We start from the raw sequence: 20,494 nt of genomic DNA, 5'->3' as shown, positions 1-20,494 counted from the left end.
AAGGTGGTACTTTTTCTTCTCTGCCTCAATCGGTCTCTTTCTGCCTGCACTTTCATCATCAGTGGCGTCTGAGTTAGAATCTCTCATTGACTCCCCCTCCCCACCAGCCTCCTCCTCCCTTTCCTCATTTGTGCAGGCAGTCAGTAGGTGTGGGGCGGGCAGGAGGAGAGGAGACGTTGCTCGTTGCACTGTGGGAGTTGAGTTGTAGATTGTCTCTGTGGCTGTGTTGATGCTGTGCTCTCAGGGTTTGAAGCCTTAGAAAGCTGTCATTGCGTTCAGATGGTTTGTGTTGGATCTTTCTGTTGACTCTAATTCAAAGAAGTTGTTTTCATTTGCAGTGATGTCACCAATATGCAAATGCACGCATGAGGTCATCAGGCTACTTTTGGAGCAAGTGCTAACTACCTTCATTGGAAAATAGTTGGCGACACTGTGGAGACAAACTCAGATGGGAGCTGCTCTGATCAGCTGTGTTAAGGCAAAAAGCTTAGGGTTAGTGGTAGCCAATCATAGCACAGTAGGGCGGGAGTAAGCAAAACACTGTCGTTGAGTGCAGTGTTGCTAACGGCGCAACTTTCTCACTAGATCTGGCGACTTTTAAGACACTTTTAGTTCATGGGCCAGGCAAGAATTTGGTTTCATCTCGAGTGGTAAAACCTCTCTGGTACCAGTTTGTTTGTGGGCTCCATATATGTCATTTGAAACATGATAACCATTTCAAATGAGCCGCTTCACTAATTTTTTGGGACAGTCATCCATCTAACATCATCTGCACAGTAGGTTTGTGTGCAGTCTATTGTAAGATCCTGTGTACCAATATATGTAGTAATTAAGTTTGAATATAAACAGAGTCTATGAGTTTGTTCTGGGCTACTGTAGAAACATAGTGGTACAAAATGGCGGCTCTGTGGACAATAAGGGCTCAACCTAAGGTAACAAAAACATCACAATACTGTTTTTCATTATTCATGCATCTTGCAGCAGTTAGAAACATCAGTCTGTGGTGTTTTGCTGGTTATAAGCTGAACTATGTCACATATCTGACATACTGCTACGCTCAAATGTCTCACCTGGAGGCTGATCATCCTGGTGTTCATGCACACTCTGTAGAGGGTGTTTTTCGGTCCAGCTGGGCAGGAACAGTCCCTGTTGAGAGATTCTAGTAGGGTTGTCAAAAGTATCGATACTGTGAAAAGTATCGATACTCAAACGCTGTATCCGGATACAATACTAATTTACAAAAGTATCAATACTAACAGTGCACGCCACCTCAGTGCCTGTCGGGTGCGCGCGACGGGTCCGGCGGACACGCGCTGTGCAGGCAGCGTCAGGCAGGCACAGAGCCCTCGCTGCAACCCGGCTTGTTGTCGTCGCTGTGCATGCATGTACACATTTCTGTTGCTATAATATGGCCAGCGCGGCTGCAGGAGGATCAGAGCAGCCAGTTTTGGTCAAAAATGATAAAGGAAAAAGCGCTCTTTAGAAATATTTAGTCGGCAGGTACAGCCCCTCCCCTCACTAGCAGCTGGTGTCACCAGCATCAAACTAAAATATAATTTCTAACGTTAATGTGGGAGCTAAGCAGAAAACTTTATCAGTCATGCCCGTCTGTAACATCAATAGACAGTGTTAGTTTAACAGGACAACACAATTATGTGTGTCTGAAAAGTTATGTTAACTGTAAAGTCACAAATTGAAGCTGAAAAAACGTTTGGTTTCTCCCGTAACCCCTGGTTCTCTGATCACACAGTGAGGTAGAAACAGGAGCATCCTGAGCCTAAACTACCAACTCTATTTGATCAGCAATGAAAATATGGTGCCAATTCACCAGAAGCACAGAAAATAAACAGGGCTGTAGATAAATACATTTGTATGGACAGATCTTGTTTCTGGTTGTTATTTATTTTGGGGGGATTTTTTGTTATCATTGATGTTACTGTTCTGATCTTTATTTAAAAAATGACATGCCTCTTAATTTTTTGCTTCTGTATCGAAAATGGTATCGAGTATTGAATATTTTCCTGGGTATCGATATCGAGTTTGAAATTTAGTATCGTGACAACCCTAGATTCTAGTACACCAGACAATCGAGGAGAGTGTAAACAGGTCAAGAACAACATTTCTCAACACGGAATTGCAAAGAGTTTATGGATTTCACATCTACAGTCCATAATATCATCAAGAGATTCAGAGAATCTGGAGAAATCTCTGCACGTGAGGGAAAAGGCTGAAAACCACTGAAGGATTGTGACCTTTGACCCCTCAGGCTGAGCTGCATTAATAACTGACATGACTGTATGAAGGATATTACTACATGACATTGTTTCGTGTTTGTTTCCTTATTTTAGAGAAGAAGTAGTAGAAGAAGAAGTTTCTGTTTAAATGTGAGGGCAATGAGTCGTCAGTGACGTCCTTAGTACTTGTGTAAAGCAGTGGTTATCAACTGGTGGGTTGTGGTCCAAAAATGGGTTTCAGTGTCTCCTGAATGTGTCAAGTTTGTTAGAAACAAGGTTTAGTTTGAAGTACAGTGGAGAGCTTTTATTTTGAAGTGCTGTTTCCTGCTTTAGAGTGAGTGACTAACAGACAGCTACTTGACAAAGACAGTGAACTAGCTCGATGGCCAAACACAAGTATGATGCTGAATATATTAAACTGTGTGGACCTTGAACTGATGACTAAGGAGGGATCTGGACCTCATGTCTGGACCAGTTGGGAAGCACTGGTGTAAAGAATAAAGAAACAGAGCTGAGAGAGAAGTTCAAACCTCGCCTCATCTCCACACACCTGACCAGTCACTGAGTGAAGTGGCCGTGACTGTTTGATGGCCTGTTTCACAAAGTTGCAGAACTTCTCGTGTGCAGTTGCTGGTGTTGAATGTGTGTGCTGCTGGTGGCTTCGCACAGTCTTGAGTGTATTTTAAAAGGCTCGTGGCTCAGTCGGGTTTGCCTCCAGCAAAGGCCCACATGGGGCACGACAGATGCTAAAAAGATGAGACAGTGTTCGAATAGAAGAACAGATCCACGCGGTGCTCCTGGAAGAAGAGCGCTGTCACTGATTTGCCGTGGTGCTGTGTAATGAAGGCCGGCAGACTGCTGCTCAGCTTGATAAAGGTCGCTGGAGTTCAAGCTGGGTGTTCATGCTGTGCTGGTCTGTATTTTGTTTTAATCTGCAGGTTTGTAAGACCTGCAGACACCATGCACTGTTCCAAAGTAATCTCATCTTCATTAAAGTATCAAGTAATGATACACATAACATGGATGACACCGGGACATGACAATACAGTCTCACAAACAACATTTTAATCCAACTTTTGGTGCCAGAATAATAAAATCAATTGCTTTTCGCTCCACTAGATGGTGCTGATGTTTTGTTCCCTGCTGAGGTCAGCAGAGGTCTCAGTCAGCGGCATCTGGCAGGAAGTTCATCAAAACAAAGATGGAGGCACCGGAGAAAGAAACAGAAATGCATCGTCTGCATTTAAATCAAACATCTGGACTTATTTTGGATTTTTTAACACAGAAGGAGGACTTGGATATGACACGTGATTTACAGCAGTGTCACAATTTTTGCACAAGCATGTGCAAAGATCTGCGTCCATACAGCGCTGCTGAAAACCAAGGCTTTTGTTACATGCTAAAAACACGTGAACCCAGGTATGTGACTCCGCCCCCACGTTTTTTCACCCTCACAGCCGTACCCAAGCTCTACAGAGAGGTGAAGCATAAAGCTGGGGAACCTTTGAGTACAGCAGGAAGGGTGGCATTAACCTGGAGGAAACCCACGCTGACACAGGGAGAACATGCAATCTCCACACAGAAGGGCTCCCCTCACCCCAGGTTCAAAGCAGGAACCCTCTTGCTGTGAGGCGACAGCGCTAACCACTGCACCACCATACCGCCCATAATAATAAATGGAGTAATGCAGTAATAATAAATAATAAATAATAGAAAAACAACAGATCTGCAACATTTCAGGGCAGTGACGAACAGTTAGAGGCTTCGAAACTTCATTCATACCGTTGACATTTGAATTGTAAATCAGCATTCAGATCCTGCACAGCGTTTTTCTTTTTTTGCATGCCAGTTCATGCTGTTTAAACCCAGTATTTCTGCACAGTTGCAGATAAAGATCACGCCACACTAATATTATTAGGACATTTTAGTTTAGAACAAGCACAAAAACAGAATTCAATGATTTGTAAATTCTTTTCGACATATAGTGGAGTATATGAGCATTTAACACGTCAGAGTCGGAGTTTAAACATTGAATATATTTATTTTTTCTGAACATTTGTAATAACATTTTAACTCCAGAGTATTGTGAAGTCCACAATTCAAAATTTATTTAGAAAGAAGAAGATGGATGTAATGTTTTTATTTAGCAAAATATTCAGCTTCAGACAATTTTGTTGCCGTTTTGCCTCAAAAACAACATCTAGGAATTTGTATAATGAGGACTAGCAGCTTTACAGGAGCTCACAGACAATGATCATTAATGTGTCACAGTGATGGCTGACAGTGTTCCAGCAATATAAAACTTAACAACAAATTCAAGAACTTTTCAAGGACATTTTAGGCCAAATTCTGTAAAAAGAACCCAACACTGCATAGTTGGAGAAAGGGATCAAGGTTAATTACTGTCACAACAGTGAATGTTTATAATGAGGACTAGCAGCTTTACAGGAGCTCACAGACAATGATTATCAATGTGTCACAGTGATGGCTGACAATATTAAAACAACTACAATTTTTTTTTGCACAAATATATGAATTCAAGCACTTTCAATGACCAAATGTCTATTTGTGTTTATTTTTATGAACCTTTCAAGACCTTAATTTCTTTCAACTCAGATTAAATAACATGAAAGAACTGTCAGGACCTGTGGGAACCCTCTCTGGAATAGCCCCGCCCACTTTTAAATTCTATGTGGAGTGGATGGGGGGGGGGGCGGGGCCATCAGTGTTCCAACTCCTTTGTGACACTTCGGCGCACGGAACACATCAAAAGATCAAAGGATTTGAAACTGTGAAATAGCCCAGGAGAGTGAGAAACTGCCCTTCTGGAGAGCGAGGACGTCTGGCAGGCGAAATACGAGGCTCTGAGTCAGAAGTCTGCAACAGACATGGAGGCAAATAACCAGAGATGGGAGACTCAGGAGAAGGAATTGACTATCAAGGTCTCTCTGATAGAGGAGCAACTCCACCAGAGAGACCTTGAGATCATCCGTCTCACCGAGGACAACAACCGTCTCGTTAAAAAACTCACTGAGACAACACAAGACGTGACCTCTAGAGATGCTGAGCTCCTCCAGAGAGACGCTGAGATCATCCGTCTCACAGAGGACAACAACAGCATCATTCTCAAGCTCTCTGAAACAGCAGAAAAGCTGAGAGTTAGAGATGCTGAGTTCCTCCAGAGCCAGACAGCCTGGGAAGATAAATTACAGTCTCTGAGAGACAAGTTCTGCAACCTGGTAGAAATTCAACAGAGCTTGGAGGCACAACAGACCCAATCTAGGATCAAAGTGGAAGCCAAAATCGGCCAGAGAGACGCTGAGATCATCCGTCTCACACAGGACAACAACAGCCTCATTCACAAGCTCTCCAAAACAGCAGAAGAGCTGAGAGTTAGAGATGCTGAGCTCCTCCAGAGCCAGACATCCTGGGAGGATAAATTACAGTCTCTGAGAGACAACTTCTGCAACCTGGAAGAAAGTCAACAGAGCATGAAGGCACAGCAGACCCAATTTAGGGTCAAATTGGAAGCCAAAATCAGCCAGAGAGACACTGAGATCATCCGTCTCACAGAGGACAACAACTGTCTTGTTCACAAGCTCTCTGAAACAGCAGAAGAGCTGAGACGTAAAGGTGCCCAACTCCTCCAGAGCCAGACATCCTGGCATGATAAATATGCCACTCTGGAGAAGGTTACAGAGGACCTGGCTGAGAAACAGCAGAGCTGGGAGGCACAACAGACCCCATCTAGGGTCAAAGTGGAGCCAGACATCAGCCAGAGAGATGCTGAGATCCTCCGTCTCACAGAGGACAACAACAGCCTCAATAACAAGCTCTCCAAAACAGCAGAAGAGCTGAGAGTTAAAGATGTCCAACTCCTCCAGAGCCAGACATCCTGGCATGATAAATATGCCGCTCTGGAGAAGGTTACAAAGGACCTGGCTGAGAAACAGCAGAGCCTGGAAACAGAGGTTACGCAGCTGGTCGCTGACAAGGCGGAACTCGAAGACCTCTGTTTGTACATCAACAAGAAGAGGAAACGCTTCTTGTTGTTTCCAAGAAGGTCTTCCGATGACAGAGAGACCCAGCTGCAGAAGATGAAGATCAAAATGCAGCAGAAGGCAGCAAAAACAAGAGGAGATGAGAAGATGGAGGAAGAAATGGAGGCTGGTGATTGTTAAGCTCAGGCTGGACATCAGTAGCTCCCATAGCTTTCTCAATTTATGTGCGGTCTTCTCCTGGTGCTCAGGTTCACCCGTCAGTGTCAGTCACATTTAAAAAAAAAGGAGGTAGAGGAGGAGGCAATTGTTGCTCAGCTCAGGCTGGGCAACAATTGCCTCCCAGAGATGTCTGTGTCCCAGTCATCCAGGTCATGGTACTCATAAGTACTATATCGTAGGCAAAGGGACACAGGCAAATCCATTTGCCTACGATATAGCACTGACGGCTTCCACAGAGGGTTTTCTCCTGGTGCTCAGGTTTGCCCGTTAATGTCAATGACATTTAAAAAAACAATACTCTAGAAGGAAGAACAAACTAGAGCAGATGAGAAGAAGGAGGTAGAGGAGGAGGCAATTGTTGCTCAGCTCAGGCTGGGCAACAGTTGCCTCCCAGGGATGTCTGTGTCTTAGTCATCCAGGTCATGGTGCTCATAAGTACTATATCGTAGGCAAAGGGGACACAGGCAAATCCATTTGCCTACGATATAGCACTGACAGCTTCTGTAGATTATTATGGTCTCTGTGCACCAGCTCCACTACTTCCTGAAAGGAAGTAGGCATGAGTATTTCCTGTCCTATACTGTTGGATTAAGTGATTAATCAGGTGTGTGGCACACCCAGCACACACCTGATTAATCACTTAATCCAACAGTATAGGACAGGAAATACTCATGCCTACTTCCTTTCAGGAAGTAGTGGAGCTGGTGCACAGAGCCCATTATTATCTGCTCACGGGTTTTCTCCTGGTACTCAGGTTTTCCCGCCAATGTCAATCATATTAGACTATACCATCATTAGTCACAATAAAATGACATCAAATTGGAGTTCAATGTTTCTGTGTCTTTGAATGAAAACAAACAGTATAAATACAATGTTATGACATTATGGAAGGTAAAAAGTGTAAAAACTGGTATCTGTTGAAGTTATGGTTTAAACACCTCTGAAACTGATCAATGAAACTGATCAATGACAAAACGATCAATGTAATAAAAGATGTTCCAAATGGTCTTTAAAGTGCTGGTTAACAACAGGAGCTGGTTGTGTAGGGAACAGGAATGTAGCCAGACCAAAACCTCACAATGAAAAGTTCATCATATATTTATCTGTCTGAGTCACTGTTGTCGTTTAAGTCTCTCCTAAAAACGTATCTGAGCTGTCTGTCTACTTTATTGATCTCTGATTGGTTTTAATTCCAAACATGCTTGTTTCCAGACATTTCCATTAACATTTAAGTCGAGTATTGTGAAGTCCAAAATTCAAAATTTAGTTCAAGAAAAAGATGGATGTAATTAGTTCCAAAATTTGCAACATGTTTTTATTTATTTAGATAGATAGATAGATAGATACTCAGTACAGATGTGTGGTCGACCCAGTGTGTCAGATTTTATATTTGTGGCCGGTAAGTGATTGAGATTCGGCGAGGACTGCTCCGTTTAATAATAATTAAAGCTGCAAGCAGCGTTGGGCGGGACCTCGCACTCGCGCCTGTTTCGGCACCCAGTATATGTCGTCACTGTGAATTATTTAGAAATATCAAACATATTGCCACAAACATTAGAAAATCCTTACAGAGCTGAACGTTTTGATGTTTGAATGCTTTCTGTAGCTGTAGGTATGTAGAAGTGATGTCACGATATGCAAATTAGATGAGCGAATTTCTTCCCATCAGATTCCTCGTCCTTTATTTTGAGGAAGAGACGACAAAAACAGCACAAAACAAATCTACTGTGTAAATATGTTCAAAATGTTGTTTTACTGAGATTTATGAAATCCAAATGGCTGCCGCCTAGTGACGTCACAATATGCAAATTAGATGAGTTAATTTACTCCCATGACAAACTTTGGGTCATGATAAATATTTTTGTCATTTACAGTATGCCTTTATGTCTCACCACTTTCAAGCCACAGCCTTTTGAAATGTTGAAATGAAAATGGAATATTTTCCTCAATAAACTCTGGCACCTAAAGGGTTAAAATGGAGATTGTGGCCCTGTCATATCTGCATGTAAGATTTAGACACACACACACATCATGTTTCTGTGAGTTTGTGTGTGACAGCGGTTGCCATGGTGATGAAGTAAGTGCACCTGGCAGAAGCGCAGAGAGAGACAGACAGAACACAGAGAGACCTGTTTTAGTGGAGATTTAACTCCTCGAAGAAGTTCTTCCCATTCCCAAACCGCTGGTCCAATCATGACAATAATGTGATCATGAGAGAGATAAAGTTATACAGAAGATCTGTTTAGCAGCAGTTAAGCTGTCATGTGTGCGTCTTTAAAGCCGACACAATAAACGGTGTAGGAGGAGATGTGTTTTTTTAAGAGCACGTTTGAGGGGAAATCTTACTTTGAAAAGGCAAATAGCTCACTTCCTGTTGGATTTAGGTCATGGGTGTTAGTGTGTTATTTGTAAGTCAAACACGCCAGTTTTGGTGTGATCTTGATACGACATTCCTACGGGCTGCAGTGGCCAGTTTAGTGCACCTATGTGGCGCTAGAGAGCCCATTTTGGCACTGTAGGAGTTAATAATGTGTGTGTTCTGTTTCAAATGAAGTTTCTGCTGCTGTAATCTGTCCTTTAAAGATTGTGAGACACACAGACCAGAGAACCCTGTGGCTGTGTCTGTGTGTGCAGCCGTTGTCATGGCGATTAATGACTTGCCTGCACCTGTGTCAGACACAGACACGTCAGGAGAGCAGATCACCAAAGGCTGTTTATAAAGGGATTTAACTCCTCGAACAAATGCTTCGCATACCCAAACCGTTGGTCCGAGCAAGAAAATAAAGTGATTTTGAGAGACAGCCACGTCTCGTGAACACACGTGTCGCGTTTTATATTTCTCGAGTCAAAAATGTGGTCAGGGGAGCGAGTTTAAAATGTGTTGCACCCCAGCTGTTTCCAGAAATTTCTCCTCTGAGTTTACATGGGAGTGAATGAGAAAAAAATCAGCGCTCCCTTCGCTTTGGAGCCACTCAGCAAAAATGTGTACGTGTGAGAGATTCCATGTCAACATATCTGTGAGCTGGACAAATTTTCCTACGTTTTGTGGTATAAATTGTGTCTGTACAGTGAAAATTGTGGCCATGGCAGCGAGTTAAAGACAAAAGTTTTAGACGATTTTTAGAGCCTCTTCACTCTAGCTCACAGCATTCCGTGCAATACACACTAGGGATAGACCGATATGGATTTTTTAGGGTCGATGCCGATACCGATTTTTTTCCATCACCCTTAGCCGATGACCGATTATGGACTGCCGATTTTCTTGAGCCGATATTTGGGGCCGATACTGCCTTTGCTCCCTCAATTTACATTAAAAAAAATGACACAATGATAACAAATATTACAGGTCTCAAGTTTAAAATAAGAAACATTTATTGAACAGTAAAAAATACTAAAACAAGATGGAAAGTTGAGGTAGAACAGGTAGAATATCATTATTATTATTATTATACATTCAAATAAAAAAAAGAGTTCAGTGCTCTTAAATCTTCCAGTAATGGGTTTATAAAATAAACAAATATTTAAGCTGAAGCATAAATAAAACAACAACTACTGTACACAGTAGGATTCAACAGCTTTGTTCAACTTAACCACATACTTTCAAATGAAAAAAAGTGCCAGGGAAAAATAAATTCGCGAATCCACGCGCGTATCGGCCGATGCCGATACAAGTAAAAAACTCAAATATTGGCCCGATATATCGGCCGGCCGATGTATCGGTCTATCCTTAATACACACCCATTGTAAACTGAGAATTTCTCCACTTTTGCTCATGGTACTTTGAGAGGCACAGATGAAAAACGGTAAAAGATATGAAAAAGATGAAAACATGAGTGAATAGATGAGACCTGTGGCAACATTTGAGAGTTGGAATGGAGTCTGTAGCACAAAGTATGGAGATGCTGTAAATGCTAGAAAAAGCCCAAAGATTGGTCTCTTTCTCCCCCCTGCTGCCATTCATTTCCTATGGGACAGCTTTCGAAGATCGTCAGGACGTTTTTCTGACATCTCACCTTTAGGAGCCCACAAAATCCAAACTAATCGAGTAATGAAAAAGTTATGAATAAGATCTGATTAGAAGGAGTTGATCTGTCATCTGTGCAAGTTTGAAGCCGATACGACAAATGGTGTAGGAGGAGATGTTTTTTTTAGGAAGAGCAGTTTTGAGGCGAAATCTTACTGTGAAAGGGCAAATAGCTCACTTCCTGTTGGATTTAGGTCAAGGGTGTGAGCACGAGAATTGTAGGGCTTGATGAAATGAACGCGTCAGTTTTGGTTTGATGTCTCTACGACATTCCCACAGGCCACAGCGGCCATTTTAGTGTGCCTAGGTGGCGCTAGAGAGCCCATTTTGGCACTTTAGGGGTTAATTTCATGATTTTCTAAAATTTTTCACCGGTTCTGATGTGCGTGCCAATTTTGGTGAGTTTTTGAGCATGTTTAGGGGGTCAAATTCCAGTTCAAAGAGGCGGCAGGAGAAAGAATAATAAACGCAGCAAAAACAACAGGACTGTGAGCAGTCCTCTGCCTCTAGGCTCAGTCCCTAATAACAGTTTCCAAATAAAAGTGGCAGACTGTCCTCTGCCCTATCTGCAGTCCTTGTAGATAAATAAAAAAAAGCAATTGTTTAAGTCTCTAAGAGGAGGTAGAGCTATAATCAGTCAGATGTGACAACTGTTTTCCTGTTGGACTAGTCAGGAAACACTGCCCTGACAATTATAGTGAGATAAGAGTAGGAAGATAAAAATGTGTTCATATGTGTAAGTTGCCCAGATGCACAAAAAAGTGCCACCAATGCTCTACTCCAAACAGGAAGTTGGACATTTTGATTCAAATTTTTCAATTTGGCGTTGATTTTGTGATTTCCACACCTTGTAATTTACCGAACTGTACAGATACAAAAACAACAATCAGTAGTCATTTATTTTTTTTAGTTTTGTCAACAACTCCCTTTCCATGTCTGTGTTTCTAATTTGCTGCAACATTATGGGTAACATTAATAGCCTCTAGACAGAAGTGATTAAGTAGCAATTGTGCAGGGATTTGAATAGGCATCATGTAGTAATTGTCAGTAGTGATCAGTAGTGAAATCACCCAATACATTACTCAATACTATTCAAATCACTACACAGCTCAATAGCAATAAAATAGTGAAACAGTAGTTTTTGTGTAGGTATTTAGTAGTAGTGATGAGTAGTGATTCAGTAGTGTTTTTTCATGAGGGAGTGAGGTACAAACAGGAGCATCCTGAGCCTAAACTACCAACTCCGTTTGATCAGCAACGAAAATATGGTGCCAATTCACCAGAAGCACAGAAAATAAACAGGGCTGTAGATAAATACATTTGTATGGACAGATCTTGTTTCTGGTTGTTATTTATTTTGGGGGGATTTTTTGTTATCATTGATGTTACTGTTCTGATCTTTATTTAAAAAATGACATGTCTCTCAATTTTTTGCTGCTGTATCGAAAATGGTATCGAGTATTGAATATTTTCCTGGGTATCGATATCGAGTTTGAAATTTAGTATCGTGACAACCCTAGATTCTAGTACACCAGACAATCGAGGAGAGTGTAAACAGGTCAAGAACAACATTTCTCAACACGGAATTGCAAAGAGTTTATGGATTTCACATCTACAGTCCATAATATCATCAAGAGATTCAGAGAATCTGGAGAAATCTCTGCACTTGAGGGAAAAGGCTGAAAACCACTGAAGGATTGTGACCTTTGACCCCTCAGGCTGAGCTGCATTAATAACTGACATGACTGTATGAAGGATATTACTACATGACATTGTTTCGTGTTTGTTTCCTTATTTTAGAGAAGAAGTAGTAGAAGAAGAAGTTTCTGTTTAAATGTGAGGGCAATGAGTCGTCAGTGACGTCCTTAGTACTTGTGTAAAGCAGTGGTTATCAACTGGTGGGTTGTGGTCCAAAAATGGGTTTCAGTGTCTCCTGAATGTGTCAAGTTTGTTAGAAACAAGGTTTAGTTTGAAGTACAGTGGAGAGCTTTTATTTTGAAGTGCTGTTTCCTGCTTTAGAGTGAGTGACTAACAGACAGCTACTTGACAAAGACAGTGAACTAGCTCGATGGCCAAACACAAGTATGATGCTGAATATATTAAACTGTGTGGACCTTGAACTGATGACTAAGGAGGGATCTGGACCTCATGTCTGGACCAGTTGGGAAGCACTGGTGTAAAGAATAAAGAAACAGAGCTGAGAGAGAAGTTCAAACCTCGCCTCATCTCCACACACCTGACCAGTCACTGAGTGAAGTGGCCGTGACTGTTTGATGGCCTGTTTCACAAAGTTGCAGAACTTCTCGTGTGCAGTTGCTGGTGTTGAATGTGTGTGCTGCTGGTGGCTTCGCACAGTCTTGAGTGTATTTTAAAAGGCTCGTGGCTCAGTCGGGTTTGCCTCCAGCAAAGGCCCACATGGGGCACAACAGATGCTAAAAAGATGAGACAGTGTTCGAATAGAAGAACAGATCCACGCGGTGCTCCTGGAAGAAGAGTGCTGTCACTGATTTGCCGTGGTGCTGTGTAATGAAGGCCGGCAGACTGCTGCTCAGCTTGATAAAGGTCGCTGGAGTTCAAGCTGGGTGTTCATGCTGTGCTGGTCTGTATTTTGTTTTAATCTGCAGGTTTGTAAGACCTGCAGACACCATGCACTGTTCCAAAGTAATCTCATCTTCATTAAAGTATCAAGTAATGATACACATAACATGGATGACACCGGGACATGACAATACAGTCTCACAAACAACATTTTAATCCAACTTTTGGTGCCAGAATAATAAAATCAATTGCTTTTCGCTCCACTAGATGGTGCTGATGTTTTGTTCCCTGCTGAGGTCAGCAGAGGTCTCAGTCAGCGGCATCTGGCAGGAAGTTCATCAAAACAAAGATGGAGGCACCGGAGAAAGAAACAGAAATGCATCGTCTGCATTTAAATCAAACATCTGGACTTATTTTGGATTTTTTAACACAGAAGGAGAACTTGGATATGACACGTGATTTACAGCAGTGTCACAATTTTTGCACAAGCATGTGCAAAGATCTGCGTCCATACAGCGCTGCTGAAAACCAAGGCTTTTGTTACATGCTAAAAACACGTGAACCCAGGTATGTGACTCCGCCCCCACGTTTTTTCACCCTCACAGCCGTACCCAAGCTCTACAGAGAGGTGAAGCATAAAGCTGGGGAACCTTTGAGTACAGCAGGAAGGGTGGCATTAACCTGGAGGAAACCCACACTGACACAGGGAGAACATGCAATCTCCACACAGAAGGGCTCCCCTCACCCCAGGTTCAAAGCAGGAACCCTCTTGCTGTGAGGCGACAGTGCTAACCACTGCACCACCATACCGCCCATAATAATAAATGGAGTAATGCAGTAATAATAAATAATAAATAATAGAAAAACAACAGATCTGCAACATTTCAGGGCAGTGACGAACAGTTAGAGGCTTCGAAACTTCATTCATACCGTTGACATTTGAATTGTAAATCAGCATTCAGATCCTGCACAGCGTTTTTCTTTTTTTGCATGCCAGTTCATGCTGTTTAAACCCAGTATTTCTGCACAGTTGCAGATAAAGATCACGCCACACTAATATTATTAGGACATTTTAGTTTAGAACAAGCACAAAAACAGAATTCAATGATTTGTAAATTCTTTTCGACATATAGTGGAATATATGAGCATTTAACGCGTCAGAGTCGGAGTTTAAACATTGAATATATTTATTTTTTCTGAACATTTGTAATAACATTTTAACTCCAGAGTATTGTGAAGTCCACAATTCAAAATTTATTTAGAAAGAAGAAGATGGATGTAATGTTTTTATTTAGCAAAATATTCAGCTTCAGACAATTTTGTTGCCGTTTTGCCTCAAAAACAACATCTAGGAATTTGTATAATGAGGACTAGCAGCTTTACAGGAGCTCACAGACAATGATCATTAATGTGTCACAGTGATGGCTGACAGTGTTCCAGCAATATAAAACTTAACAACAAATTCAAGAACTTTTCAAGGACATTTTAGGCCAAATTCTGTAAAAAGAACCCAACACTGCATAGTTGGAGAAAGGGATCAAGGTTAATTACTGTCACAACAGTGAATGTTTATAATGAGGACTAGCAGCTTTACAGGAGCTCACAGACAATGATTATCAATGTGTCACAGTGATGGCTGACAATATTAAAACAACTACAATTTTTTTTTGCACAAATATATGAATTCAAGCACTTTCAATGACCAAATGTCTATTTGTGTTTATTTTTATGAACCTTTCAAGACCTTAATTTCTTTCAACTCAGATTAAATAACATGAAAGAACTGTCAGGACCTGTGGGAACCCTCTCTGGAATAGCCCCGCCCACTTTTAAATTCTATGTGGAGTGGATGGGGGGGGCGGGGCCATCAGTGTTCCAACTCCTTTGTGACACTTCGGCGCACGGAACACATCAAAAGATCAAAGGATTTGAAACTGTGAAATAGCCCAGGAGAGTGAGAAACTGCCCTTCTGGAGAGCGAGGACGTCTGGCAGGCGAAATACGAGGCTCTGAGTCAGAAGTCTGCAACAGACATGGAGGCAAATAACCAGAGATGGGAGACTCAGGAGAAGGAATTGACTATCAAGGTCTCTCTGATGGAGGAGCAACTCCACCAGAGAGACCTTGAGATCATCCGTCTCACCGAGGACAACAACCGTCTCGTTAAAAAACTCACTGAGACAACACAAGACGTGACCTCTAGAGATGCTGAGCTCCTCCAGAGAGACGCTGAGATCATCCGTCTCACAGAGGACAACAACAGCATCATTCTCAAGCTCTCTGAAACAGCAGAAAAGCTGAGAGTTAGAGATGCTGAGCTCCTCCAGAGCCAGACAGCCTGGGAAGATAAATTACAGTCTCTGAGAGACAAGTTCTACAACCTGGTAGAAATTCAACAGAGCTTGGAGGCACAACAGACCCAATCTAGGATCAAAGTGGAAGCCAAAATCGGCCAGAGAGACGCTGAGATCATCCGTCTCACACAGGACAACAACAGCCTCATTCACAAGCTCTCCAAAACAGCAGAAGAGCTGAGAGTTAGAGATGCTGAGTTCCTCCAGAGCCAGACATCCTGGGAGGATAAATTACAGTCTCTGAGAGACAACTTCTGCAACCTGGAAGAAAGTCAACAGAGCATGAAGGCACAGCAGACCCAATTTAGGGTCAAATTGGAAGCCAAAATCAGCCAGAGAGACACTGAGATCATCCGTCTCACAGAGGACAACAACTGTCTTGTTCACAAGCTCTCTGAAACAGCAGAAGAGCTGAGACGTAAAGGTGCCCAACTCCTCCAGAGCCAGACATCCTGGCATGATAAATATGCCACTCTGGAGAAGGTTACAGAGGACCTGGCTGAGAAACAGCAGAGCTGGGAGGCACAACAGACCCCATCTAGGGTCAAAGTGGAGCCAGACATCAGCCAGAGAGATGCTGAGATCCTCCGTCTCACAGAGGACAACAACAGCCTCAATAACAAGCTCTCCAAAACAGCAGAAGAGCTGAGAGTTAAAGATGTCCAACTCCTCCAGAGCCAGACATCCTGGCATGATAAATATGCCGCTCTGGAGAAGGTTACAAAGGACCTGGCTGAGAAACAGCAGAGCCTGGAAACAGAGGTTACGCAGCTGGTCGCTGACAAGGCGGAACTCGAAGACCTCTGTTTGTACATCAACAAGAAGAGGAAACGCTTCTTGTTGTTTCCAAGGAGGTCTTCCGATGACAGAGAGACCCAGCTGCAGAAGATGAAGATCAAAATGCAGCAGAAGGCAGCAAAAACAAGAGGAGATGAGAAGATGGAGGAAGAAATGGAGGCTGGTGATTGTTAAGCTCAGGCTGGGCATCAGTAGCTCCCATAGCTTTCTCAATTTATGTGCGGTCTTCTCCTGGTGCTCAGGTTCACCCGTCAGTGTCAGTCACATTTAAAAAAAAAAGGAGGTAGAGGAGGAGGCAATTGTTGCTCAGCTCAGGCTGGGCAACAGTTGCCTCCCAGAGATGTCTGTGTCCCAGTCATCCAGGTCATGGTACTCATAAGTACTATATTGTAGGCAAAGGGACACAGGCAAATCCATTTGCCTACGATATAGCACTGACGGCTTCCACAGAGGGTTTTCTCCTGGTGCTCAGGTTTGCCCGTTAATGTCAATGACATTTAAAAAAAATGCTCTAGAAGGAAGAACAAACTAGAGCAGATGAGAAGAAGGAGGTAGGGGAGGAGGCAATTGTTGCTCAGCTCAGGCTGGGCAACAGTTGCCTCCCAGGGATGTCTGTGTCTTAGTCATCCAGGTCATGGTGCTCATAAGTACTATATCGTAGGCAAAGGGACACAGGCAAATCCATTTGCCTACGATATAGCACTGACAGCTTCTGTAGATTATTTTGGGCTCTGTGCACCAGCTCCACTACTTCCTGAAAGGAAGTAGGCACGAGTATTTCCTGTCCTATACTGTTGGAGCACACACCTGATTAATCACTTAATCCAACAGTATAGGACAGGAAATACTCATGCCTACTTCCTTTCAGGAAGTAGTGGAGCTGGTGCACAGAGCCCATTATTATCTGCTCACGGGTTTTCTCCTGGTACTCAGGTTTTCCCGCCAATGTCAATCATATTAGACTATACCATCATTAGTCACAATAAAATGACATCAAATTGGAGTTCAAAGTTTCTGTGTCTTTGAATGAAAACAAACAGCATAAATACAATATTATGACATTATGGAAGGTAAAAAATGTAAGAACTGGTATCTGTTGAAGTTATGGTTTAAACATCTCTGAAACTAATCAATGAAACTGATCAATGACAAAACGATCAATGTAATAAAGATGTTGTATTCATGTGATGTCGGAAAAAAATCGAAAAATGACTTTCAGAATGGGATAATTCACATGAACGCCACCTCATGTCAGAAAAACAACTCGTCAACTCGGATCTTCTGACACCACATGAATGCAGCAAAAAAAATGCAGCATGCTTTGTGAGCCCACTCATGTCCAGGGGTGGGTAGAGTACTGAAAATCTGTACTCAAGTAAAAGTACAATTACTGCCATAAAAAATTACTCAAGTAGAAGTAAAATTACTATTTGAGAAACCTACTCAAGTAAAAGTAAAAAGTACCTGGTTAATAATTTACTCAAGTACAAGTTACTTTCCGTTTGAATATTTTTTTTATATAGCAGGCTATGTGCTTACTTACTTCAATATGCTTGCAGAGATTCGACGATGAGTTTTTGAAAGCAAGGATCTCCTGTTTTTTGGCAGGCACAGGAGGCACTTCATCAAGTAACTGTTCTTTTTTATGGATTTTGGCACAAAAAATGTGGCAAGCTCCCGCTCGCTCTTCGTTTTGACCCGGCTCCGACATGATCTTCACGGTCGGGGTCAGATCAGGAGTGGAGGACTGGTGCTTGCTTGTTCAGCGGGTTCAGAACATGGCGCTTCAGCATGGTGTTTGTTTTTCTTCCACTGGCATCTTGCCATCTGCAGTAGAGACGTGCCTTGCGCACCACCTATTGTTCAACTTAAATCCCTGCATTTAGAGCAGACTAGATGTAACGAAGGTAAATGGCAAATGTAGTGAAGTAAAAAGTAGATTACTGACTCAAAAATATACTTGAGTAAGAGCAGAAGTACAGTTTTAAAAAAGGAACTTACAAAGTACTCATTCCTCAGAAAAACTACTTTTTTACTCACGTGTGTTACTTGTAACTCGTTACTACCCATCCCTGCTCATGTCCAACATGGCACGGAAATATCTGTGCATCCCGGCAACAAGCACGCCGTCAGAGAGGGTGTTCAGCACGGGTGGAAACATTGTTAACCATATGCGCACTTTGCTTAAGCCAGGTAAGGTTAACATGCTTGTTTTCCTCTCCAAAAACATGTAAAACACTGTGTTTTTGAGTTAAAGACAGCGCAAAGGGACTTTGTTTTTCCATTGTTCTTCGTTTAGCCTATATTTATTATTATTTTTATTTATTTATTCAAGCAATAAGCCTACGGGAGGCTTTTAGAACAGCTATAACAGCTTAAGTTTTTTTTGCCACGTCCGCAACAGCATTATTATAAAGACAACGCAAATTATTATTTTATGTGATTGTGTGATTTTTGCACTTTATTTTTCCAATGTCCTTCGTTTATATTTACTTATTTGTTATTATAGGCTACTGTTACTGTAACTTTTGTGGACCGACCAACTGTTTATTTTGTTTGAATAAATTTACCTGCGCCTTATCCTCTGACTGTGGCCTTTAAAGCTGCCCTGTAGAGTTTTTACATATAAACCAAGTTATTAGGATGATCACTGAACACATCTCCACCACACAACAGTCTCTGGTTTGCTTTGAAGTACTATTGCCTCTCAGGAGTGACAGTATGCAGACAGAGTAGTGAACTGAAAAGTTGCTGAAACTCAACCATATGCCGATGGACGCTCAGGTTTAGAGTCCTCACATCCCTTGTGGAGATCCAAGGGGAGAGGGGGTAGCAGCACAGCTCCACCTAATGGAGGCTGACGGCGTACATTACACCACCAGCAGCGGCCTGAAGCGTTGATACAAGGCAGGATGGATCCATGCTTCCATCTGAATGTGGTTTTTCCAATCTTCTATTGTCCAGTTTTGGTGAGAAAACCCGTGTGAATTGTAGCCTCAGTTTCCTGTTGTTAGCTGACAGGAGTGGCACCTGGTGTGGTCTTCTGCTGCTGTAGCCCATCTGCTTCAAGGTTGGACAAGGTGTTGTTGCTTCAGAGATGCTCTTCTGCACACCTTGGTTGGAACCAGTGCTTATTTGACTTCCTGTTGCCTTTCTATCATCTTGAACCAGTTTGGCCATTCTCCTCTGACCTCTGGCATCAACAAGGCATTTTGGCTCACTGGATATTTTCTCTTTTTGGGACCATCCTCTGTAAACCCTAGAGATGGTTGTGCTGAAAATCCCAGTAAATACTCAGACCAGCCCGTCTGGCACCAACAACCATGCCACGTTCAAAGTCACTTAAATCACCTTTCTTCATCATTCTGATGCTCCGTTTGAACTTCAGCAGCTCGTCTTCACCATGTCTACATGACTAAATGTTAATGAGCTGCTGACACCCGATTGGCTGATGAGCTATCTGCATTAACGAGCAGTTGAACAGGTTCAACCGTATAACTTAATTTTGAAAATCTTATTGTTTGTCTCTGGGGTAATACAGGAAACTCAACTCTGATGCTGTGGCTGATTCACAAGAGAAAACATGAACAGTGGTTCATCTGCTGGTTTGTTATTAGTTATCTAGTACTGACACCCAGTGGGTAGTTGTGGGACTGCATGCTTTTCTTGTTGCGAAGACAGAATCAGTCACACAGATCCCTGTCCTTTAAAGATATACATTCCTTTAGTGAGTGTGGACACCAACTCTGTGTGTCCAAAGACAGTGTTTCTGTATTGTTTTAAAGGACTAAAATGTTGAAACAACATATGTACAATATAATTAATATTAGCAGCTGGTTTATTGTTTTTGTCGTGGATCAAGACACATCAACATGACCTCAGCTTGAATTCAACCCAGAGTCTTTTGTTCTTATCCCCTGTTTTTTCCCCCCAATCGCCCCCCGTCTGTCACACTTGTCAACATTCTGTCTGTTTTCTTCTTCTGCAGTTCATGCCAATTAGAAGAAGTCGTCATGCCTCCCAAACGACTCAGTAAAAAGGAGCGAAGGAAACTGTACACATCACTGGCAGGCGAGGTAAGACATGTTTCATACAGACAGATAATGATGGATGTCTTCATCTTTGTGTAACTGATGTAAAACTAAAGAGCAGCAATGTTGCCAGAAAATTAAATCAGGATTTTTTCTGTATGTTTGCATTTGCTGATTACTGTCTGTGCATTGAATGAGCTGTCAAACATAGTGCTTGTAATAAAAACACAGTACTCTGTCACCATCTAGTGGCAAGAGAAGTGAATCACATGCGACTGCAACATTGTAAACCAAT

At 42.2% G+C, this 20,494-nt stretch overlaps 1 protein-coding gene across 1 annotated transcript in view; it reads left to right on the top strand.

The window, feature by feature from the left end:
- plppr5b (phospholipid phosphatase related 5b) overlaps nucleotides 1-20,494 on the top strand; it is a 175,148-nt gene that overhangs the window by 1,819 nt on the left and 152,835 nt on the right. Inside the window, exon 2 of the mRNA XM_033638552.2 lies at nucleotides 20,157-20,244. Coding sequence (XP_033494443.1) covers nucleotides 20,182-20,244 — 63 coding nt within the window. The 5' untranslated portion in view covers nucleotides 20,157-20,181. The remainder of the gene's footprint in view (nucleotides 1-20,156; nucleotides 20,245-20,494) is intronic.

The sequence above is a fragment of the Epinephelus lanceolatus genome, chromosome 20, assembly GCF_041903045.1.
Source record: "Epinephelus lanceolatus isolate andai-2023 chromosome 20, ASM4190304v1, whole genome shotgun sequence".
Classification (NCBI taxonomy): Eukaryota; Metazoa; Chordata; class Actinopteri; order Perciformes; family Serranidae; genus Epinephelus; species Epinephelus lanceolatus.
This window is presented reverse-complemented; position numbering and strand designations above follow the sequence as displayed.